This window comes from Ailuropoda melanoleuca, chromosome 1 (assembly GCF_002007445.2).
Source record: "Ailuropoda melanoleuca isolate Jingjing chromosome 1, ASM200744v2, whole genome shotgun sequence".
NCBI lineage: Eukaryota > Metazoa > Chordata > Mammalia > Carnivora > Ursidae > Ailuropoda > Ailuropoda melanoleuca.
In genome coordinates this window covers 207,358,044-207,382,740 of record NC_048218.1, presented here as the reverse complement: position 1 = coordinate 207,382,740, position 24,697 = coordinate 207,358,044, and the positions used below count along the sequence as shown (strand labels likewise).

Genomic DNA, 24,697 nt, shown 5'->3' with positions numbered 1-24,697 from the left:
TTTTTTGTATAAAGTTTATCATAGTTTTACTTTATTTTCCTTTTGTTTCTTGAAACGTGTTAAATCTGCAGGAAGATAACTTTCTTCTCCTTTTTTCCAAAGCAAAAAGCCAGAGATAACAGGGCTGCTTTACGCATTAATAAAGTACAGATGTCAAGTGATCCCCTGAAGAGGCAGCAACAGCAAGACAGCATCGATCCCGGTTCTCGAATTGATTCGGACCTCTTTAAAGATCCATTAAAGCAGAGAGAATCAGAACATGAACAGGAATGGAAATTTAGACAGGTATGTGTTTACTTTTTATTTTAATAATTTGCTTATAAATTGCATTTTTACATTTTGAGAGGAGAGCAGTTTGTGTCATTATTTCAGAAGATAGCTCTTACTAGAATATAAAAATGAGATTAAAAATAGACTTCCCTTTCTCAGTAAACTATATTTAAGTTGATTTGGGACATTCATTGAAATATTATAAACGGTATATTGCCGTCGGCATAAGTGAGGTGCACAGTGATGGATGAGCGTGTCTCCTCTTCAGGAATTTGTAATCTAATATGGGCACAATCTGGTAACTGATGACATCAAACAAATTAATTTTCTGTCGCTTTTTTCCTCCCTTGACCATTACGCTCTTTTTCTCAGCCGTGTGATTGCCTTTTCTTTCCTATTTCATAGCAAATGCGTCAGAAAAGTAAGCAGCAGGCTAAAATTGAAGCCACGCAGAAACTCGAGCAGGTCAAGAATGAGCAGCAGCAGCAGCAGCAGCAGCAGCAGTTTGGGGCCCAGCCCCTCCTGGCCCAGTCCGGCTCAGACACACCCAGTAGTGGGATGCAGAGCCCCTTGACCCCCCAGCCTGGCAATGGAAATGTGTCTCCTGCGCAGTCATTCCACAAAGACTTGTTTACGAAGCAGCTGCCCAGCACCCCCACCTCGGCATCGTCAGATGATGTGTTTGTAAAACCACAGGCTCCTCCCCCTGCGGCAACCCCGTCCCGCGTGCCCATCCAGGAGGGCCTGCCGCAGTCTCAGGCTTGTCAGCCAGCCTCCCCGCAGGTGTTCTCACCGGGATCTTCTCACTCCCGACCGCCATCTCCAATGGATCCTTACGCAAAAATGGTTGGTACGCCAAGACCACCTCCTGGGGGCCATAGCTTTCCCAGAAGAAATTCTGCTACGCTGGCGGACAACTGTGCCCCTCTCCCTTCAGTATCTAGGCCTGCTCAGATGAGTGAAACAACAGCAAACAGGCCATCCCCAGTCAGAGATTTATGTTCTTCCTCCACAGCAAATAGTGACCCCTATGCAAAGCCTCCAGACACACCTAGACCTATCATGACAGAGCAGTTTCCCAAACCCTTGGGCCTCCCCCGGTCTCCTGTAGTTTCTGAACAAACTGCAAAAGGTCCCCTAGCAGCTGGAACCAATGATCACTTTGCTAAACCATCTCCTAGGACAGATGTGTTTCAAAGACAACGGATACCTGACCCATACGCACGACCCTTGTTGACACCTGCCCCTCTTGATGGTGGTCCTGGACCTTTCAAGACTCCAATGCAGCCCCCTCCATCTTCCCAGGACCCCTACGGATCAGTGTCACAGCCACCAAGGCGATTGTCTCTTGATCCTTATGAAAGGCCTGCTTTGACACCAAGACCTGTAGATAACTTTTCTCATAACCAGTCAAGTGACCCATATAGCCAGCCTCCCCTAACCCCACATCCAGCAGTGAATGAATCTTTTGCCCATCCTTCAAGGGCTTTTTCCCAGCCTGGAACCATATCAAGGCCAACATCTCAGGACCCATATTCCCAACCCCCAGGAACTCCACGACCTGTTGTAGATTCTTATTCCCAACCCTCAGGAACATCTCGCTCCAATCCAGATCCTTACTCTCAACCTCCTGGAACTCCCCGGCCCCCCACGATTGATCCTTACAGTCAGCAGCCACCAACCCCAAGGCCATCTACACAGGCAGACTTGTTTGTTACATCTGCCACTAATCAGAGGCATTCGGATCCATATGCCCATCCCCCTGGAACACCAAGACCTGGGATTTCTGTTCCTTACTCTCAGCCACCAGCGACACCAAGGCCAAGGATTTCAGAGGGTTTTACTAGGTCCTCAATGACAAGACCAGTCCTCATGCCAAATCAGGATCCTTTCCTGCAAGCAGCACAAAATCGAGGAGCAGCTTTATCTGGCCCATTGATAAGGCCACCTGATGCATGTTCCCAAACGCCTAGGCCACCTGGACCTGGTATTTCAGACACGTTTAGCCGAGTCTCCCCATCTGCTACTCGTGATCCCTATGATCAGCCTCCAATGACTCCAAGATCTCAGTCTGACTCTTTTGGAACAAGTCAAGTTGCTCATGATATTGTTGATCAGTCAAGGCCTGGATCAGAGGGGAGCTTCAGTGCACCTTCAAACTCTCCAATGAGTTCTCAAAGCCAACAGTTTTCCAGTGTCTCCCATCTTCCTGGACCTGTACCAACTTCAGGAGTCACTGATACACAGAATACCGTAAATATGTCACAAGCAGATACAGAGAAATTGAGACAGGTAAAAATACATCATATCTTCACAGATGTTTTAAATGTATTATTTGAGAAAGCTATTCATTTCATCAAACTGAGTAATTTCTACACAGATGTTAAAGTTTATCTTATTCTGTAGAATTTCTTTTTCGGGGATTTCTGATAATGAACTAATGGCTTTTTAAGTCCTAATATTTCCAATATGTGACTATGGTATTGCTTAGAATATCCCAACGAATGCAAGTTTGATAAAACACCAGTTATACTTAACTATTCAACAGGTAATAAAAACAAAGTAATAATTTGTATCCTTTTCTTTGCCACACAAGAATCATAAAATTGAAAGTTTTCATATTTAAGAATTCCCCGTGATTTTCATTTCTTTCCATCCAGCGGCAGAAGTTACGTGAAATCATTCTCCAGCAGCAGCAGCAGAAGAAAATGGCAGGTCGACAGGAGAAGGGGTCACAGGATCCAGCAGCAGTGCCTCATGGGGCGCCCCTGCAGCACTGGCAGCCTGAGAGCATCGGCCAGGCTTTTAGCAGGCCTCCACCCCCCTATCCCGGGAACATCAGATCACCTGTTGTCCCTCCTCTAGGACCGAGATATGCCGTTTTCCCAAAAGATCCACGTGGACCCTATCCTCCTGACGTTACTGGTATGGGGATGAGACCTCATGGATTTAGGTAATGCTTTTAATTTCACGCCAGATTTAAACTGGTAGAAGGAAGTAGAAAAATGACATTACTCTTAAGACACTGTTAGTGCTTTTTACTTTTTGATTCCTTTGAGAGGTAATCAGTGTTATTTTCCACTAATGAGAGGTCATGGATTTTTCTTTTTTTAACCTCTGCGAACTCCACAGACTGTTAAAACCTTCGCTCTGTTATTAAGTATTGACTGTATTAGGTTTACATTGTGGCCACAGGGAAGTCGTTTATCAACCAGTCAGGTCTCTAGCATGTAATTGCCACGTTCTGTGAAAGCTTTCTGTGATGTGAGGGGGTGAATATTGTCCTCTCCCCAGATTTTCCGTTTTAATTTACATTGTAAATAACTGGAGATTTCCAAATTGATAGGGTGTTTTCCCCTAGGAGCTTTTCTTGATGAGAGAGGGTTGTAAAGTTAGTGGTATTGTTAATTTGTTTGTGTGAAATGGCTGGTACAAGGGTCAAAGCCAAACATGTTTATAATAGAGAATTCTTCAGGATATGCTTTGGTTTTGTCGTGTATGTGTTTTTTTAAGTCTAATGTCTACCTCCATGTTATAGTCTTAGCTTGATTTTCCTTTTTTCTTCCTCAGTTATAATTTATGCCTGTTGTTCTGTTTCATATTTATTTATAAATTGCCTTTAATTCTTTCTAGAATGAGGTATAGTATAAATAATAAAAGTAGTCCTATAATTTATTCATCTGCTACCTTTTTCCAGGTGATGCCTAGCATTCGTTATTTCTTACTGCCTCCTGTCCTCATCCCTTTTAAGCAAATATATTAGTCTAACCAGCCATCACACCTGTGCCTTTGTCTTCTCAAGGACAGAGGCCTGTGTCTCTAGTATAATTCATTAGACCACCAGCCTTTTTCAAGCATCCCTCCCCATATCAGCCTTCCCTTACAGCCTCCCTAAATAAAGAAAAAAGGGACTCTTAACTCTAGCAGTATTATGCTTACTTCTAAACATTTGATTCCATCTGCTTATTGGCAGTTAGTTTGTCTTTGTTTATGTTGTCTTAGGTTGTATGCCTTTAGAGCTTAGATAATGGTGAGCATTATAGGGTACTTAGCAAAAATTACTTGCATGTAGATACTTTATAAGTGCTTTCTAATGGTGAAGATAATTTTGTTTTGCTAAGTCATTGTATTTGGCAACATTAATTTTGTATGTGAGTTTAATCTAAAGCTCTCCCTTTTTCAACCTAACTCTAAATTCAATATGATTCTTAATATTAACAATTTACCTTCTTTTTTTTTAGATTTGGATTTCCAGGAGGTAGTCATGGTACCCTTTCAAGTCAGGAACGCTTCCTTGTACCTCCTCAACAAATACAAGGATCTGGGGTTCCTCCGCAGCTGAGAAGATCCATATCTGTAGATATGCCGAGGCCTTTAAATAACTCACAAATGAATAATCCAGTTGGGCTTCCTCAACATTTTCCACCACAGAGTCTGCCAGTTCAGCAGCATAACATACTGGGCCAAGCATTTATCGAATTGAGGCATAGGGCCCCTGATGGAAGGCCACGGCTGCCCTTCACTGCTTCTCCTGGCAGTGTTCTAGAGGCACCTTCTCATCCAAGACATGGAAACTTCATTCACCGGCCCGACTTTCCAGGCCCTAGACACACAGAGCCCTTGAGACGACCTTCTCAAGGTCTACAGACTCAGCTACCTTTGCATCCAAATATGGAGCAAGTGCCACCATCTCAACAAGACCAAGGTCATCCTGCGCATTCGTCTTCTATGGTCATGAGGTCTCTGAGTCATCCCTTAGGTGGTGAATTTTCAGAGGCCTCTTTGTCAACATCTACACCAGCTGAAACAACGTCTGATAATTTACAGATAACTACCCAGTCTTCTGATGGTCTCGAAGAAAAACTTGATTCTGATGACCCATCTGTAAAGGAACTAGATGTTAAAGATCTTGAAGGGGTTGAAGTCAAAGACTTGGATGATGAAGATCTTGAAAATTTAAATCTAGATACAGAGGATGGCAAAGGAGATGAATTGGATACTTTAGGTAATTTGGAAACTAATGATCCCAACCTGGATGACCTCCTAAAGTCGGGAGAATTTGATCTCATTGCATATACAGATCCAGAACTTGACCTAGGAGATAAGAAAAGCATGTTTAATGAGGAACTAGACCTTAATGTTCCAATTGATGATAAGATAGATAATCAATGTGTATCTATTGAACCAAAAAAAAAGGAACAGGAGGACAAAACTGTGGTTCCTCCTGATAAACATTCTCCATGGAAAAAATCCTCGGGTACCAGTGAGATAAAAACAGAAGTACTGTCTCCAAATTCTAAAGGGGAAGCCAAATGTGAAAGTGAGAAAAGTGATGAGAGTAAGGATAATGTTGACACTCCCTGCTCACAGGCTTCTGCTCACACAGACATAAATGATGGAGAGAAGGCCTCCTTGCAGTCCTGTGATACAGACCCACTTGAGAAGAGAGCTCATCGAGAAACTGCTGGCTCCAGCACAAGTGCTACTCGCGGCTCCGCTCAGCTGCCTGCTGAGGACGTAATAAACTCTTGCAGCATAACTGGGTCAACTCCAGTTCTCTCAAGTTTACTTGCTAATGAGAAATCCGATAATGCAGACATTAGGCCGTTGGGGTCTCCACCACCCACTTTGCCAGCCTCACCATCCAGTCATGTGTCGAGTTTGCCGCCTCCTTTGATGACGCCACCTGGTCACGTTTTGGATAGCACCATGAATTCTAATGTGGCAGTAGTCTCTAGGGTAAACCATACTTTTCCTCAGGGTGTGCAGGTAAATCCAGGATTCATTCAGGGGCAGTCCGCAGTTAATCACGGTTTTGGGACGGGAAAACCTACAAATCACACTGTGCCTCTAACAAACCAGTGTGGAACCAGTGGCATGTCTGGGCCCCAGCAGCTCATGATCCCCCAAACGTTAGCCCAGCAGAGCAGAGAGAGGCCCCTCCTTCTAGAGGAACAGCCTCTACTTCTGCAGGATCTTCTGGATCAAGAGAGGCAAGAACAGCAGCAGCAGAGACAGATGCAAGCCATGATTCGTCAGCGGTCAGAGCCATTCTTCCCTAATATCGGTAAGAATTCCCTTGGATTTCAGTAATGGCTGTGGGCATTAGGGTGGCGTGCAGTAAGCTTCCAGGATTTTGGTATTAAAATTACGTGCGGACCAGAGCAATGAGGGTCATATTTTTGTTCCTCATTCAGCTTTAAAATGAAAGCAGTTAAGAGTTTTAGATTCCTCCCAGGGATCAAGAGATTCAAAGCTCTGAGTTTCAGACCTTTTCACTTCTATTACTTATGGTATTGTTTAACAGAAATCAGACTCATCTCCTTCAGTTCCCTCTAACCATTATTACCATGTATTTTCAGAGTCTTTGAAAGATGAATTTAAAGAAAGTATGTTAGAAATAAACTTCTTGCTGTCCTTGGTGTATGATAAATGCTTGGCAAAATTTTTCATGTAAAGCTCTTTAAGTTATTTCCAATACCTTATTAATTTGGGGGAAAAAAACCCCCATAAAATAGCAATGCAATTAAAATACCTGAGTGCCTCCAAAAGAATTTGCAATCAAAGCGCAAATGTCAAAGGAAGGCTTTCTTCTAAACAGTGGAACTGACCTTCTGTCCTGTAGGAATTACCAATTTTATCATATTGGGGGTGGGGGCATTTCTTTTTCATCTATATGCAAAGAGGTCTTTTTTCCAGTGGCCTATCCTTATCGCAAAGGTATACCCTCAAGAAATAGATACATTTTTCTTTTAAAAAGCGGTAACTAGGCTTAGTGGAATTCCTTAGTGTTGGAAAGAACTGCAATTTCTTGTTCGTGATGTTCTATTACTAAAGAAGCCATTCTGATCAGCATTGCAAAATTTTGGATGGAAAGGAGTTGTATTGCTTTAGATCATTGCTACGCGATCTCCCTTAAATGTGGCAAGCTTCTTGTTCTGATTTTTGCAGGACTGAGGTATGCAAACATTATGCAAGTATGGATTTGTGAGATGAGATTAGATTCAGGATGAGGTTTTTACTGTCTCCTAAGTTCTTACCCAGTACAGAAACCTTCCACAGTGATTATTATAATAAGGAGTAAGGGTCTATAAATGGCATGATGTTTGTGATAGTTAAATAACCTCTTAGTGTTACTTGAACCAAGTACTATGAAATAAGTAACTTTAAAATATTTCTTCTTTAGATTTTGATGCAATTACAGATCCTATAATGAAAGCCAAAATGGTGGCCCTTAAAGGCATAAATAAAGTAATGGCACAAAACAATATGGGCATGCCACCAATGGTTATGAACAGGTAGGTGAAGATGTTTCTCATTTTTACTGTGTATCAAGAAGTACATGAATTATTACTAGTTCCTAGAAAAAGCATATAGTAACTCAAAAACCTGTATTCTAGGAATGAACAATAAATACTTAAACTGGTTGTGATGTTGTTAGCTGGATGTGATCAAATGTAAAATGTTTTACAAATGTAAGGATTTAATTTCTGTTAGTTTCAAGTTAAACATAAGAAAACATTGGGGAAAGGTTGGAAGGTTGACTTGATTAATCAGGAAATCAGGGTATTTAAGTGTGTTCTTTTAAGTGCTTTTAGAATAGTTTTAATCTAACTAAAGGCTGCTTGGGACAGAGATCTTTCATTCAAAATAGAGGACGATGAGAAGGTGAAATAGGAAAACAGAAATTTAAGTGTTGTATTGAGAAAAGAAGATAGTTTATTTAGGCCTGTGAATATTTTTTATTCCATCAGAGGAATAATGAAGAGAAAAAAGTGGGACATTTCAGTAAAGATCCTCAGTGGTTAAGGCATCTGTGAATTCATCTCTAAAATAAAATATCCCCAAACTGAATTTGAATCAGGAAAGAAAAAGTCAAGAAGATGGTTGAAAGTTAGCAGTTGGAGAATTTGTCTTTTCGCTGTTAGCAGAAAAGTGGAAATTATGCATTAAACAGGACCATAAGAGTTGTTAGACCCTGGATTTCTGAAATTAGAGTATATTATACCCCTGAAGGTATATTAGTTAACCACTGGGCAGTCTTTCTTAAGTTTTAATTATGGGCCGCCATCAGAATTATGTGGTAGTTTTTTTTAAAAGTTGCAGTGCATTGACCGCAGATCTCCTGAGTCAGAGTATCTGGAAATGGTGCTGGTGTGTCTGTATTTTTGATGAGCACCAGGAGTTATTCTCACGGATGTTGCAGTCAAGAATCTCTGTCAAAGAGTGGGCATGGAGCCTCAGTTTGGCCTAATTATCTTGTTGCAGAACTTTTTTTTACAAAACGGATTATGGATAATTATGGAATTGAAAGAAAATCTACATGAATTTAAGATAGACATTATTTCAGGTGAATTGGGAATCCTTAAAGGTATAGTTCTTTTCAGCTGTTGAGATACTTTGGAAATGGTCAAGAACCATTGTTGAGATCAAAGTAGAGATACTGATTTCTAATGATTTTCATTATTACATAGCATGTATTACCACAGTTTCTCTATCACAGGGGTTTTTAACTTTTTTTGTCATGAATGTTACTGACATTCCAGTGAAGCCTTTGAATTCTCAGCATTTTATATGCAAAACCAAAAAATGTAGCATTACAAGGAAATCAATTATATTCGAAATACAGTTATTTAAATTTTAAAATTATGGTATATGTGCTTCTTAATGCATTAACAAATTTAGCAATAGGCCTAATACCTACCATTATTTCATAGTATGAGATGATGAATCTAAGTGACCAAATTAGGTATGTGCAGCAACTTTTGTTATGAAAGTAATGTGAATTCTACTGGTGATAAAGTCATGGTACTGCTAGTGATAGTGTAGCTGTTGCTGTCGTCAAAATAGACGGAAAAGCTAATTTCATTCAGCACTTAGTTTAAAGTAGGGGCCTCAAGTTAAAAAAAAAAAAAAAAAAGGGAGCCTCAGAATCAGACCTCTGATCTTTCAGCATTGGTACCGCTACCAGTGAGAGACACACTGATACACTGGTATGTTTTAGGATGTTGTTTGCTCTTCTGCCGAGTGCTTTGAAGAAGTGGTGATAGTCCCTCCGTCAAGCGCTGTGCTGTGTTGATTGAGGATGATAGACAGTGAGTGGTATTTGGATCCAGAGATCATTCCAGATTAGTGCTGTAGTGGGGACAGGAGGCTAATGTATAAATTTAAAAAACCTGAGTAAAAAATTTAAAAAAGTTAAGAGTAAAAAGTTAAAAATTAAAAATATGTTCTAAATTGTAATAGTAATCTAAATACTGATGTGTAATACTTGACATATAATTTGGAAATTATGCTTGATATATTAAAGCATTTGGTACTCTGGAGGAAGTGTTTTCATTAAAGCAGTAATGTTTCTATGAAGTTTTTATAGTTCTAATTAAAATAAGTCACATTTTGCCTAATTAATTAAGAGGGCATGTGCTCATGGGGGGGGCAGGGGAGAGGAGAGAGAGCATCATAAGCAGGCTCCAAGCCCGACGCCAGGCTCCATCTCACAACCCTGAGATTATGACCCGAGCCAAAATCAAGAGTCAGACACTTAACCAACTGCCAGACATTTTTAACAATATAGGGTTGTTCTTCATCAGTGACAGATTTTTTATTTGCTTTAACATTAGATATAGAAATGTGCAAAAATGTACGAAACTTTTAAATTGAGATACATCTATTGTTTTTATTTTTTTATTGAAGAATAATTGACTTACGGTATTATATTAGTCTTAGGTGTACAACATAGTGATTTGATATTTATGTTATGAAATGGTCTCCACTATAAGTCTAGTTACCATCTGTTACCAGACAAAGTTGTTAAAGTGTGATTGGCTATATTGCTTCTGCTTTACATCCTTACCTCCCTGTTCCTTCCTTATTTTTATTTTATAACTGGAAGATTGTACGTCTTAATCAGCTTCACCTATTTTGTCCATTCCCCCACTCCCCACCAGTAATAATTGGAACAAGAAATAATTTTCTAAGAATGTATGTGGTAAATGAAGACTTGAATTAATTTTACTTTAAGGCATAGTGAGTCCTGTAAGAGAGAGTGAAACCCCAGGAGCAGCCTAGCCTAGCTTCTTAACTCAGCCACTTGGTCCTTGTGGTAGAAATTAAGTAATCTTTTAATCGTCCTCTCATCGTAAATGAAACAGGAGTAGAAAGAGTCCACACTTCAGAGCCGCAGGGTGAAGGTTAAACGTGGTCATACACCACAAAATGGGGCTTTCATACATGGTTTTGATGCCATTGCTCTTTCTCCCCTGGAAGAGGAAATTGTTAAGCACTTAAAATAATTTTCATTCTAAATGCCTATCATTTTGATACATAGTACTTCCTTCTCACAGGTTCCCCTTTGTGGGCCAGTCCGTGACTGGAGTGCAGACTGGTGAAGGGCAGAGTCTCCTCCCACAGGCGATTGCTCAGGTACTGCTGCTTGTCACTAGTCACCCGAGACGGGCACGCTTTCCTGTGCTTCTCACCAAACCCTACTCTTAGAGAGGCCACTTTCAGAAAGCAGTAGAAACCTTAAAACACTGTCAGAGTACATTCTCGGCTCAGCAGAAATAAAGACATTTTATTACTTTTTAAAGAAAAGCCAAACTGAGGTTAAAAAATTGACAGTTTCTGAAGAGGACCTCTATATTTACGAGTTAGAAGGTCACTTGGAGGGAAACCAAAAGCTTAGGGTTTGGGGCTTTGCTTTTATTTACCTTCAACTCCACAAGAACATTTTCATGTCCTACATTTTGGAATTAATCCATGACGTGTAGAAACTGCTATAAACTGCAAAATAATGATTATAATCATTCTACTTTGCTGTCAATAGTCATCTCCTGCTGTTTATTCCTTAGAATAATTTAGTTTTTAAAGCTATTTTCCATTCACAATAATCAGCTTTCAGGGTAATATTTAAATGTTTAGTGTCAAGCAATGTCCAGGAAAATAGAACTGTTCATTTCGTAAGGTGTTTTTTTTTTCAAGTTACCTGCCTAGAAAAAAAAAAGAGAGAGAGAGAGAAAGCTACTTACTATATGTCTTTTGAAATTTTTTTTGCCATGACAGTTGTGCCTTAGATTTACTGTGCTGATAATTATATTCTTTTCATTATTAAAAGAAGAGAAATAGAGTGGAAAAAGCGTAGACTTCATAACAGAGTTTAAAAAAAAAATCTCAGTTCCACTATGAATTTACTGTGCAACATTGGGCAAGTTCTTTAACCCCTGTTTTCTGATCTGTCAGATGTTACACCACCTGCTTTGCAGTATTAAAAGGATTACCTGAAGTATTCTGGCTGCTAGTAACATTGATAATTGTTACCTTGTGTGCAGCTCATGTCTAACAGAACTTGTAACAACTGAGTAAATGTTTTTTCAAAGTTAATTTTATTTATCAGAGTGTTGCCAGGGAATTCTTAGGTTTATAACTATTTATTCAGTCTACCTGGAAGAAACAAGATATTTGATTAGAAAATAAGACTAATATTCTTAATAAGTGTATATTTTATTTTTGTGCATGTTAGAGACAGTGGTTCTTATTTGTAAACAACTTTGTGTCATAGAGTGGGTTTAAGTAAATCTGGAACCCATATTTATGTCTTAATTGCAGAAAAAGCCAGGTAGATTTCATCAAAAAGTGGGATTTTATGTGGATCTCTACCTAAGTACTAACGATATTTGACTTGCCCTAATATTATATTTCTGATGAGTAATCCCTTACCTCAAACATAATTGCTTTTCAACTAAAATCTAGAAAATAAAACAGTTCAGAGGTAGTTTTAAATTTTCAGAAATTAGTTTGTCACCACAAAATTCGTCCTACTTTTTGTAAAAAATCAAAGCTTTAAAGATGTCTTAGGAAATTAAGGGGGTTTTTCCTTCCATTTCTTTTTCTTTCTTTTTTTCTATATCTTTTTAAAAATTTTTAAATTTTTCCCCCTTTAACTGAAATGTGGAATAAACCTATTTGTAAATTTTACTTATTTTAGGATGGCAGTATAACACATCAGATTTCTAGGCCTAATCCTCCAAATTTTGGTCCAGGCTTTGTCAGTAAGTATAAATCTAATAAGTTATGTGTTCTCTGGGGATTGCTTGTTTGCGCTATATTTGTGTTCTTCTAAAAAAAAAAAATTGGAGTTAGTGTAGATGTGTTACTTTAAGTCTAAGTGCCCTCATCTTTTATGGAGCGTCACTGCCCTATTAGACATCTGTTCCTGAAGGCATGTATTTTCATTGCTCTTTTTCTCTGTGCATGAAGAATTCTAGTTAGAGGTCAATATTTTAATACAGAAAAACCATCTTCCCCATTCTCTTCAATATTGTTCTTACTGTTTTTGTGTATAGATTGGGCACTTTACAATCTGTAGAATTAAACCACTTCTTGTTCTGACGACTGTCTGCCTAAGTGACAAGGAAACGAAATGGGAACAACAAAGGGAATATGCTTAGAAATAAGTTGGGTTAGCAGCATGGTGTGAAGGTCAAGGATGGAGGATGCCGTGGAATCCTTTCTAGTTACCTTCAGGGTCCCGAGGTGGTTCAGGGTAGTATTTAAAGTTCTCCCCAAACTGAACCTTTCTGAAATCTTCAGACTGTTTAGCTAACTTTTTTTTCACCATTATTTTTCATTTTGCTCACCTCTGCTCTCCTGGTTCCAGAAACCAGAAAGGCTTTCCTTGCGGTAGGTCTCATTCTACCAGAAGCAGAACTTCTGAAATCTTGTGAAAAAGCCTGTTCTTGAAAAATGCCCTTCAAATTTAGTAGACTAGATTTCAAGTTCATACATGTACTGGAACTTCTGGGTTTAGGAACAAACCCAAAGTCTGACCTTTTGAAATTAACCCCTGCATTTAATCATAATTATAATTTGAGCACATATTTGCATTAAAAACAAGTATACTACTATAACCAACTGGCTTTTTCTGGCGTTATTGTGCCCATTGGCTTTGGTTGGATTCTTACTGTATGACAATATTCTGTTATCATTGATGTAATTTTTCAGCTAATGTCCTTCTTGGAATTGTATTTATTCATTTCTTTGTCTTAATAGTGAGTCAAAAAGGTATATTTTGAATTTTACTACCATAAGATGATTTTTTTTTGTTTTTTGTTTTTTGTTTTTGGGATTTGGCATCAGTGACGTAAAGTGCCCTTAAAGAATAAAGAAGGAATATTCGTACAAAATGAAGAGATATAACTATTTGGGGAGATACTTATGACAGTCATAAAAGTAGAAAAGACTTTACATGGTTAATAATTTTTCCACATCTTTGCTTATTTATAGAAATATAAATTACGAAATTCATAAAAGTTACTGATGTTTTTAACTTACGGATTTCCTTTATAAAACATAGACTTCATTTTGGTCCGTTCTAAAAGAGTTTAGGTTCCCTTCCTCAAAGTTAAGGATATTTTTTCACTATTAAAAAATAGGAAAAATCTTACAAACTTAGGAAAATTAGCATGGGAAATGATACCTAATCCATGCTCTGGTACCTTAGTAGTGTATACCTAACTTTGTTTCTTCAAAACAAAATATTTCCAAAAATGTCTTTAGAAAAACCCAAAATAAATACATTCTGTTAAGTTGAATTAATACAATACACATATAACCTAATAGATGCCTTGGAATGTGAGTTAGAGAATTTCATAATTCAGTAGTAAAAAGCATTCCATTAGATTAAAGTCTTCTGTTTTTCAAAGATTGGATTTGTAGTATTTCAAAGTATGAAGTTAACGTGTGTACTAAGAACATGCATTTTTTTGGTTTCCTCAAATAAATATTTTTCTAAAGTCTCCTATTTGGTAGTTACATTGTGGTCTAATATTTAGTATTATGTTTTCATGACACCTATTACAAGGTCATGGTGAAACTGCATTTCCTAACAAAATGGATTTGTGTAACTTTTACATTATTGGATCCTTTAGAAAATTAACACAGATGAATTTTCATCTTTTCCTTAGATGATTCACAGCGTAAACAGTATGAAGAATGGCTTCAGGAGACCCAACAGCTTCTTCAGATGCAGCAGAAATATCTTGAAGAACAAATTGGTGCACACAGAAAATCTAAGAAGGCCCTTTCAGCAAAACAACGTACTGCCAAGAAAGCTGGGCGTGAATTTCCAGAAGAGGATGCGGAACAACTCAAGCATGTTACTGAACAGCAAAGCATGGTTCAGAAACAGCTAGAACAGGTGATTTGAAGCAATCTGGTTATTCTTTTTCATGTGGGATGTTTTTATTATTATTTCTTCTCAATATTTTGGTTTTAGCATACATTGGGATATCTTATTTAAAAGATGCATTGCTGAAAAATGAAATCATTTTTTTAAGATTTTATTTATTTGAGAGAGAGAGAGTGCATGAACACAAATGGGGTGGGAGGGAATGGTAGAGGGAAAGGGAGAAGCAAACTCCCCACTGAGCAGGGAGCTCAGCAGTGGGCTTGATTGCAGGACCCCGAGATCACGACCTGAGCCGAAGGCAGCAGACACTTAACCCTCTGAACCACCCAGTCACCCCACATGAAACCATTTTGCTATTAACCTTCCATTATAAACCAGAAGTTTTTCAAGATGCTCGTACTGAAATAACAATTATACTTGAGTAAAATTTAAATTTTTGTTTAAAGTAAAACATTATTAGTGTTCAAAATGGGTTAAGAGTCCACTCCTAGTTATTATCGAAGTGAATTAAAAACTTAGGTTCGCATAAAAACTTGTGCACAGATATTTGTAACAGCTCTACTCATATAGTCACCAAAAACTGGGAACACGCAGGTAGCCTTCAGTGATGAATAGTTGGACAAATTGTGGTATGTCCATACACTGAAATAGTAATAACCAAGCACAAAGTGCTGATATAGAACAGCCTGGATGGATCTCAGGAGCCTTATTCTGAGTGAAAGAAGCTAATCCCTTACATAACATTCTTGAAATGACAAAATTACAAGAATGGACAATGGTTAGTGGTTGCCAAGGCTTAGGGATGGGGGAAGGAGGTTTTGACTATAAAGGGGTGGCATGAGGACATTTTTTGGGATGATAGAACTCTTATGAATCTTTTTTTTTTTTTTTTAAAGATTTTATTTAGTTGACAGAGACAGCCAGCGAGAAAGGGAACACAAGCAGGGGGAGTGGGAGAGGAAGAAGCAGGCTTATGGCAGAGGAGCCTGATGTGGGGCTCAATCCCATAATGCCGGGATCACGCCCTGAGCCGAAGGCAGACGCTCAACGACTGCGCCACCCAGGCACCCCAGAACTCTTACAAATCTTAACTGTGGTGCTGACTACGCTAATCTCTATGTGCAATGAAGCTCACAGAATTGTACACCCAAAAAAGTCAGTTTTACTTTTAACAATTTTAATTTTTTTAAGAAAATTGAAAAGTAATCTAGATGGTAATAGTAGGAAAGGAGGAGTCCAGAGTAGATTGACTTAATAAAACTTGGAGTCTGGCAAACACGTTCACATATGTCGTCTTACTTAACCTTCGCTACAACTTTCTGAGGGAGCTAGTGTTGCCACCATTTACACAAGAGGACTGTCTTGAGTCATCACAGAGGTAGGTGACGTGTTGGCTCCTAGCTGATTCTCGGGGTAGGGATTTTTGGCTCAGGTGTCTCATCTCCAAGCTGTAGCTACCACACAATAAGGTGGTTGTAATGTAATCCCTATTGTTTAAGACTAGGACAGTTCTGAAATGAGAGAGTGCTTCTCTCTAAATTTACCCTGTGGGTCCATGTTTGTTGCAAGTAAAATTCTTTTAATGATAGGTATTTCTTATAAATTAATTTTAGCACTTTTATTGCCTTCTGGTGTCTTTCTATAAATTCCTTATGATGAGGGCCTGGCTTTTGCATATCCATGAATCAAATCCTATGTAGAAGCTAATACTGGACTTGGAAAATGGAACACATCATCTGTTACTGTACAGTTGTCAACAATCCAGTGTAATCTCATTAAGATAAGCAACTGATAACATGTTTAAAAGTATTTTAAAATGTCATGGCAAAGGCATGGATGACCCCGTTTCTGTATTCCTAGTACTGTTCCTGGTACTCTTTGTGCAGTCCTCCTGCTTCACCAGTCACATGGTGATTTCTCAGCTCCAGCCAGGCACCTGGTCAGGAAAGAAGAAAATTAGATAGTTCTGCAGCCACTGGAGACCCACCAAAACCATTTTTTGCAGAGAGCTTCCCAGTCTGTCTGAGAAACTAAAGAAAATAAGTTGAAAAACAATTAGAACTGCTGGGCTTGGTGTGCTAGTGTAGAATGCATGTAAAGGTGGGTGGTTACAGAGGACATGTGCAGCACTGGCCTCGCTTCCTGTCCTTCCCGAGCAAGTGCATCTCGAGGACGGGGGTTGCATCTTTACTGAGATTGGTCCGTAGCATCTGGTACATCGTGGCATAAGGGTTTTTGGAATGAATTAACAGACACGAGTCAGTCATTATATTAGGAGCAGATTAGGAACTATTTAAAATATTACCTCAGAGTTTTGGATGTTTTTTAGAAATTAGAATTTGATTATGTGATCCCTTAAATCCGAAGAGTTTCACCAATCTAGTGGTTTTAACCTGGGGGCAGAGTGGTGTACCTGCTAGTATTTCATCTTGTTTTAATGTCTTGTGTGATTTTTGTATACTTAAGTAATGAAATCTTAACTTGTTTAAGTGGTTCAAGTTTGAGTTAATTCTTGGTTATTCTAACCGTGTGTATTAATGTAAGTTCTCAGGCAGGTCAGTTCGCTGACCTGTTTATTGTTTTATCTTACTTTTTGATGTGTCGCTTAAATAGTTTATGACTTTTATGGTAAGGTTTTTAAAATATGTATTTCAGAAAAATGTATTTTGAATTTGTTTTTGGTTTATGTAAAGAAATTTTACAAATGACTTTAGGAAAATTCTGTTCTTAAAAAGATTGGCAGTCTTTAGTTAGTGTTTATTGATCCAGTTTTTTGTGATTTTTGGCACTGCCTAAGCAAAATACTTTTGCCTCTGCAAAATCTTCCTTATATATGACCCCCGCTGTAATCATCAGCCAGTGATGTAGTTCGATACCTGCCGTATAAATAGATGAGTAACCTTAACTTCATGATTCCAGATCCGTAAGCAACAGAAAGAGCACGCCGAGCTGATTGAAGATTACCGGATCAAGCAGCAGCAGCAGCAGCAGCAGTGTGCAGTGGCCCCGCCTACTGTAATGCCAGGTGTCCAGCCCCAGCCGCCCCTAGTTCCAGGTGCCACCCCACCTGCCATGAGCCAGCCCAGCTTCCCCATGGTGCCACAGCAGCTGCAGCACCAGCAGCACACAGCAGTCATTTCAGGGCACACCAGCCCTGCTAGAATGCCTAGTTTACCTGGGTGGCAGCCTACCAGTGCTCCTGCCCACCTCCCCCTCAATCCTGCTAGGATTCAGCCTCCTGTTGCCCAGTTACCAATAAGAACTTGCACACCAGCACCAGGGACGGTGTCCAGTGCAAATCCACAGAGTGGACCACCACCACGGGTGGAATTTGATGACAATAACCCCTTCAGTGAAAGTTTCCAGGAACGGGAACGAAAGGAACGTTTACGAGAACAGCAGGAAAGACAACGAATCCAGCTCATGCAAGAGGTAGACAGACAGAGAGCTCTGCAGCAGGGGGTGGGGATGCAGCCGCATGGCCCGCTGCGCTCCCAGATTCCATTCTACAGTTCTGACCTGCCTTGTGACTTCCCCCAGCCTCCCAGGCCCCTTCCACAGTCTCCACAGCACCAACAGCAAATGGGGCAGGGCTCACAGCAGCAGACTATACAACAGGGATCTATTAATTCCCCTCCTTCCCAGACTTTCATGCAAACCAATGAGCGAAGGCAGATAGGACCTCCCTCCTTTGTTCCTGACTCACCATCAATTCCTGGTGGAAGCCCAAATTTCCATTCTGTCAAGCAGGTACATGGAGGTCTTTCTGCAGCCAGCTTCCAGCAGTCGCCAGTGAGGCCTCCTTTTACACCTGCTTTACCTGCGGCACCTGCAGTAGCTAATAGCAGTCTCCCTTGTGGCCAAGACCCTGCAGCAACCCATGGACAAGGTTATCCAGGATCAGCCCAGTCTCTCATCCAGCTGTATTCTGACATAATCCCAGAAGAAAAAGGGAAAAAGAAAAGAACAAGAAAGAAGAAGAAAGATGAGGATGTGGAATCCACCAGGGCGCCGTCCACCCCCCACTCAGATATAACTGCTCCACCGACCCCAAGTATCTCAGAAACTACCTCCACGCCTACAGTGAACACGCCCGGCGAGCTTCCTCCGCAAGCCGAACCTGAGTCGGCGGAGCCCGTCTGCCCGTCAACTCCCAACACGGCAGCCGGCCAGCTGTGTCCGGAGTTGGAAAACAAGCTGCCCCACAGTGATTTATCACAGGGAACTCCAAATCCACAGCCTTCTGCAAACCCGGAGGCGGATAAGCTCTCCATGGAAACCCCTGCCGCTGCCGAAGAGGTCAAACTAGAGGCGGCTGAGCCGCAACGGTGCCCGCGCCAAGATGGGCCTGAACTGGAGGGGCAGACGGGGAGCAGGGCCGAAGAAAGAGCTGTGGCTGGTCCTGTCCCCTCCGGGCAGAGTCCTCCCCAGGTATCTGGGGCCCCTGCTGCCAAGGGAGATTCGGGCAATGAACTTCTGAAGCATTTGCTGAAAAATAAAAAATCATCTTCCCTTTTAAGTCAAAAACCTGAAGGCAGCTTTTGTTCAGAAGACGACTGTACAAAGGATAACAAACTCATTGAGAGGCAGAACCCAGTCGAAGGATTGGTAAGTGTGCTCCCTGAAAACGGCAACTTTCTTGTCTCCCCTTTGTTTTAAGTTACAGTTACAGATTAGTGCCAGCCACGATATTAATTTCAACAAGAGTTTGCAACTTTTTAAAGGACAAATTTTAATGTTATTTCTACCTCTGAGGAGCCCATGTTTTGACTCACACACCCATAAAACAAGTAATAATTTGTTTACTTTTTCTTCAAAAATCAAAGACATGTACTAATACATTTCATATGTAACACATGCCTGTCAGCTGATTATTACCACATTGAGCTGATCTAACTGAAGCAAAGAGTGAATGTCTATGTATCTTTATTGCAAAGAAGTATGCAGTTTCCATTAATCTCTTTGAAATACAGAAGATAGCTCCTGTACCTGTTAATTCTGTGGGGACTCTCAGGGGCAACCCATGTTGGGAATCCATTGTGTTCCAAGGTGTTAATACCTGGTTTAATACAAATGGAATCTTACACTATTTTACCTTTAAGTTACTATTTTATCTTCATAGTTTCCTGTGTCTCAATGTTCTGCCCTCAAAACATTGAGTTTGCCTTTTTTTTTTTTTTTTTTTTTTTTTTTAAAAAGTTTTTTTTTAAAAANTCCATCCCCTGTGTTTCAGTGAACTTCCTTGAGATATTTCCCAAACTAGGGTTTCTGGGTTGTAAGAGTTGGTCTGCTTGAATGTTCTTGCTTCCTTATCTTTCAGAATCTGCAGTACCATTACTGGTGTATTCATTAAGCTTTCCCTGTAGTGCTTTTCAATTGGGATTATACAGTTTTCATTTTTTAATTGAGTGGGGGTGAAGTGGTATATTTTGTTCAGATTTTCAATTTTAAGGTTTGTTAATGAAGCCGTTCTTTCAGCAAGTGTTGTCTTACTCTTTGTTTTCTCCTGTTTGTGTGTTTGACCATTTTGTAGAGATTGAGTACTGGCTTGATAGATTCAGGTAACTTTTGTAAACTTTAGCAGTAATATTTTTTTAGTCCTCTTTGTCACCACCAAATATGCCCAGTCTCTAACCACTCTCTCCACTGCATTCTGTGTCCCTAGGAATCCTGAACTACTTGCAGTCCTCTGAAGGTCTTTCTGATTTCACCTTTCCACGTGTGGCCATATGCTGCTGATTCTGCCTGTTGCTCTCCTTTCTTTTTTACATCTGGCCAATGTCTTCTTTTCTTTTAAAATTCAGTTCTAGAATCATCTTCCCTAGACCTCTCTCAGCTCAGCCATTCTCAGATGTGTCGGTGCCCATACGCTCACATAGCAGTGTTTATAATACCACTCGATCAGCTTCTCGAAGGGCATTGTCTGCTTCTTGAGCACCTTTGTATTCTCAGTACTTAATACAGTATTAGCACATAAGAAGTACTCAGTGTATGGAATCGAAGCTAAGTCTTAATACTGATGATTGTATTATATAGAGAGGATATTATGATAGAAAAAGGAATGAGATCACTTGTATATATGTATAAGTGTTTGGACTGTGCCACATATTCTCATATCCATTTAGGAGGTTGGCAAGGGGTCAGGTGCCTTATTACCAGGGGTAATGATGCCTTACCATATTCCAGGTGTAGGTATCCTATGCTGAGCATTTGCCCGAGATATTATTTAGTCATATGGCAGGAACACTTATTATCCCCAGTTTACAAGTGATGAAATCCCATTTACTTTCTAGCCACACTGCAGGCAAAATTACTGTGGCAGTAGTTGGATAGACCAGGTTTTCCTCCATGCTGAGTCTGTTTCTTTACACGTAAGTTGGGGTTAGGAAAAGAGCACCTTCCCGGTTGCTGTGCAGTGAGTGGTAGAGCCTTCTTGGAAAGTTTATGAGGTTACTACTCAGCCTGAATTAAGTTCATGTGTCATCACTTACCAGGATGATGGTCTGGGTGGGTTCGGCCCTTTCTGTACCTTGATTTCCTCATCTGTACACAGCAGGAATAATACTATTCCCTATTATGTAGGGTTTCTGCAATCTTTAACAGTTAAAACACATTCTGCTGGTAACGTCTGGAAAAGGTGCATACCTTTGACCTTATAAGTACGTATCGAGGAATCTGGCATAAGGAATATAAATTCTAAAATATGCAAAGATGTAACCACATGAATAACTAATGTCTTATCTACTAATAAAGAAAAAATGAGAGAACTTAAGAGAAAGAAAATAAGTTTAGTGCAGTAGTTATTGATTAAATTATTATTTCTATAAAGCTATATCTGAATGAGATTTTTTATTTATTTGCAACCACTAAAATTTATGCCATATAAGAATGTTTAATGTCATGGGAAACAATCTCAAGCCACTAAAATAAAAGAATACAAAGTGTGTCCATTGTGTTTTAACACAATATATGTAGGCATAGGTAAAAGACTGAACACAGATACACTAAAATGTTAAGTTTTTATCTCAGACAGATATTTGGATAATTTTTAACCTTGTGCTCTCCAATAATTAGAAGTATTCTTTGAAATGCAGTAATACCTGCTTTTTTGGGTAATAGTGAGGATTTGAGATAATGTCTGCAAAGCACTTAAAGTGCTTGACTCAAACATCCGTAATAAGGAACTACATTCTTAATCTCTTTATAAGCCAATAAGAAATTCTTAGGTCCTTGCTACTCCAGGTGCAGCCCTTGGGGATCAGTAGCATTGAGCTTACGTGGGAACTTTTAAGAAACACAGAATCTTTTTCTCCACAGACTTACCAATCAGAATGTGTTTTTTAATAAGATCCCACATGATTCATATGCATATGAATATGGAGACGGACACAGTTCTAGGCCTGTGGTTCTCAAAACTTTAATATATTAGAATCACCTAAGGGGCTTGTTGAAACACAGGGCACTGGACCTCACTCCTAGAGTTTCTGATTTCAGTAAGTCTGGAGTGGAACCAGGGAATGTGCATCTCTAACCAACCCCACCTAAGTGGTACTCCTTTTGCCGCTCCGGGCACTACTTTTTGAGAACCATTGATCTCGCCCTGTGATGGGTAGTTTGAGCCTGCTTAGATCTTTTACCCTTTCTTTTTTGAGCTTAGAATGGTTTTTACATTTTCAGATGGTTGAAAAAAACGTCAAGAAGAGTAACATTTCACATCATGTGAACATTATATGAAATTCAAGTTCAGTGACCATGAACTTAAAAAGTTTTATTGGACCACAGCCACACTTGTTCATTGATGAATGCCCTGTGGCTGCTTTGGCAGTACCAGGGCAGAGTTGAGTAGTTACGATAAGTACTGTATGGACTGTAGAGCCTGAAATACTACTATTTGGCTTTTTACAGAAAAATGTTGCCACGCATGCTCCAAGCCATTTAGAATAAAACTGGAAACTATAATCTTCAAACCCTCAAAGATTCAGTGCAGAATACATCAAAATAAGTCTAGCAACTGTAGTTACCTGTCTAGCAAAGTGTAACTGTAAAGTTTAGAAATAATGGCCCCTAAAAAAATTCCCATATTTTTAGGTATTGACAGCAGTACCTTTAAGAATCTCTTCAAGGACTGGTTTATTCTCACTTTTTCTTAGCCACTAAGTTAAAAGAAAGGTTTTTGTTGTTGTTGTTGTTGTTTTTGAAAAGGGTTTATTTGCTAGCATATACATAGGCCCTTTCATTGACTTTAAGTATAGAGCAGTTGTTACTCAGTCACATCTGTGATCATGAACTAATTTGGATGACCAGTGCTGTTTGTTTTTATTGATCTGAGACTAGCTGTTCCTCTCACTGAAGGTGCATGGGCTGTGGAACTTACCTGTTGTTTCTGCAGTCCTTGTATTTCACCCATCCCTAAGGGGAACACAGAACAACTTCCCAAGACCGTGGCGCAGGGGCTGTTACGGCCGTCTGGCTTAGAGCACGCCTTCCTCCACAGCCTCCAGAGAGCAGGGCTGAGGAGCTCTGGTCTACACTGGCACCCGCGTGGTCCTGCCTGAGGAGTAATGCTTACTCTGAGAGGGAAAGTAGCCACACTTAAGAATTCTGCTCTTTCCACAAGCTTTGCAGCTGAACAATTTTTGTACTTGAGAATAATGTTTGAAAAGGGGATGATATTTCAGAAAACAGACCATTTGAGGCCACTGCCTTTCCTCAACTTTTAGTTACCCCTGTTAGGGATATGTGTCATAGGCTGGAACCGGATTAGCATGAACTGCAAAATCCAGCATGTGAATAGTTCACTTATCTCTTAACCTTTCCAATTGTATTAGCAAACTTTGGGGGCTCAAATGCAAGGTGTTTTTGGATGTGGCAACAACCAATTGCCAAAAACAGATGGAGGAAGTGAAACCAAGAAACCTCGAAGCAAACGGGCTCAGAGGACAGGGGAGAAGGCTGCGCCTCGCTCCAAGAAAAGGAAGAAGGATGAAGAGGAGAAACAAGCTATGTACTCCACCACCGACACCTTTACCCACCTGAAGCAGGTGAGTCGCTCGGAGCAGCTCCTTTAGAAAGTCAAGTGAGACATCAGATGCTTTTTCAACCCTATTAAACGGAAATTTTCTCTTTATCACCGTATTTCCTAATTAAGGTAGTTACAAGGATAAGTGATGTCTCAACAAGGAGTCTAGTAGATTTCCTAATTGCAAGCAGAACTGCGCCATATCCTATTGGCACCTGAAAATGGCAGTAAGATAGCTGGAATTAGTAGGTGATGGTCAAGGTTTACTTGTGTTCAGAAGGAGCAGCCTCAGCACCAAGAAAAACTGTCCGTGTGACTTGTGACTCTGGATGCAAGGAAATGCAGCTGCTGGTCTCCCTGCAGTAAACTCTATTCTTACAGCTTTGTAGTTGTTACGGAAGGTGGGAGACAGCCACTAAGAGTGCCACTGGGGGTACCTGGCCTCCCTTCACACCCCGATTCTTGCTGAGCAAAGATAAGGAAACGTGTGTTTCTTGTTAGATGCCTGGCAGCATCCCTTTAAGACAGATAAGAATAAAGCTCATTTTTAAATATATCTCAGAGATTCTGTGGTCTCTCTCACTTACTTATTCTAGCATTTTGATACTTGAGATTTTTAAGTCTTGTTTTTCTCAAGCCTTATTGGACTAAGTTGCCTTGGGTCTTAGAAAAGTTGCGAAACGCTCTGTTTGTTGACCATGTACATTACTCTTCAATGTGTTTTTTAATAGCAGCTCTCTCTGCTCCCTCTAATGGAACCAATCATTGGAGTGAACTTTGCGCACTTTCTTCCTTATGGCAGTGGCCAATTTAATAGTGGGAGCCGACTTCTAGGAACTTTTGGCAGTGCTACCCTTGAAGGGGTTTCGGATTACTATTCTCAGTTGATCTACAAGGTATGTTTCTTCGTCAAGGTCTTACCTTGCTTCCTCTTTGGATACCATATCAGAATTGGTAGAGCTTGTCTTGTTTTTCCATCTAATCTTCCAAGTTTCATTTAAACTTTATTAGTTCAGCTAAAAGGTTAAAATTTCACTGGATGAAGAGTTTCTAACATAAACATTTGTAATTTTTATAGGTAAGAATACAAGCAGTGAAGAACATCCATTATGTATTTCCATGGTAGAGAAAATACCTGTTTTCCTATGACCTTTATTAACTCTTAAAAATGAATCCAAATACATAGTAAATAGAATAAAAAATGTAGTTAGCAATTTTCCCTG

General features: G+C 39.8%; 1 protein-coding gene across 1 annotated transcript in view; it reads left to right on the top strand.

The window, feature by feature from the left end:
• KMT2C (lysine methyltransferase 2C) overlaps positions 1-24,697 on the top strand; it is a 200,504-nt gene that overhangs the window by 156,053 nt on the left and 19,754 nt on the right. Inside the window, exons 37-47 of the mRNA XM_034639824.1 lie at positions 103-285; positions 676-2,562; positions 2,931-3,223; positions 4,512-6,337; positions 7,457-7,568; positions 10,614-10,692; positions 12,254-12,317; positions 14,232-14,464; positions 17,375-19,063; positions 23,284-23,496; positions 24,206-24,370. Of these exons, the coding sequence (XP_034495715.1) occupies positions 103-285; positions 676-2,562; positions 2,931-3,223; positions 4,512-6,337; positions 7,457-7,568; positions 10,614-10,692; positions 12,254-12,317; positions 14,232-14,464; positions 17,375-19,063; positions 23,284-23,496; positions 24,206-24,370 (6,744 nt within the window). The remainder of the gene's footprint in view (positions 1-102; positions 286-675; positions 2,563-2,930; positions 3,224-4,511; positions 6,338-7,456; positions 7,569-10,613; positions 10,693-12,253; positions 12,318-14,231; positions 14,465-17,374; positions 19,064-23,283; positions 23,497-24,205; positions 24,371-24,697) is intronic.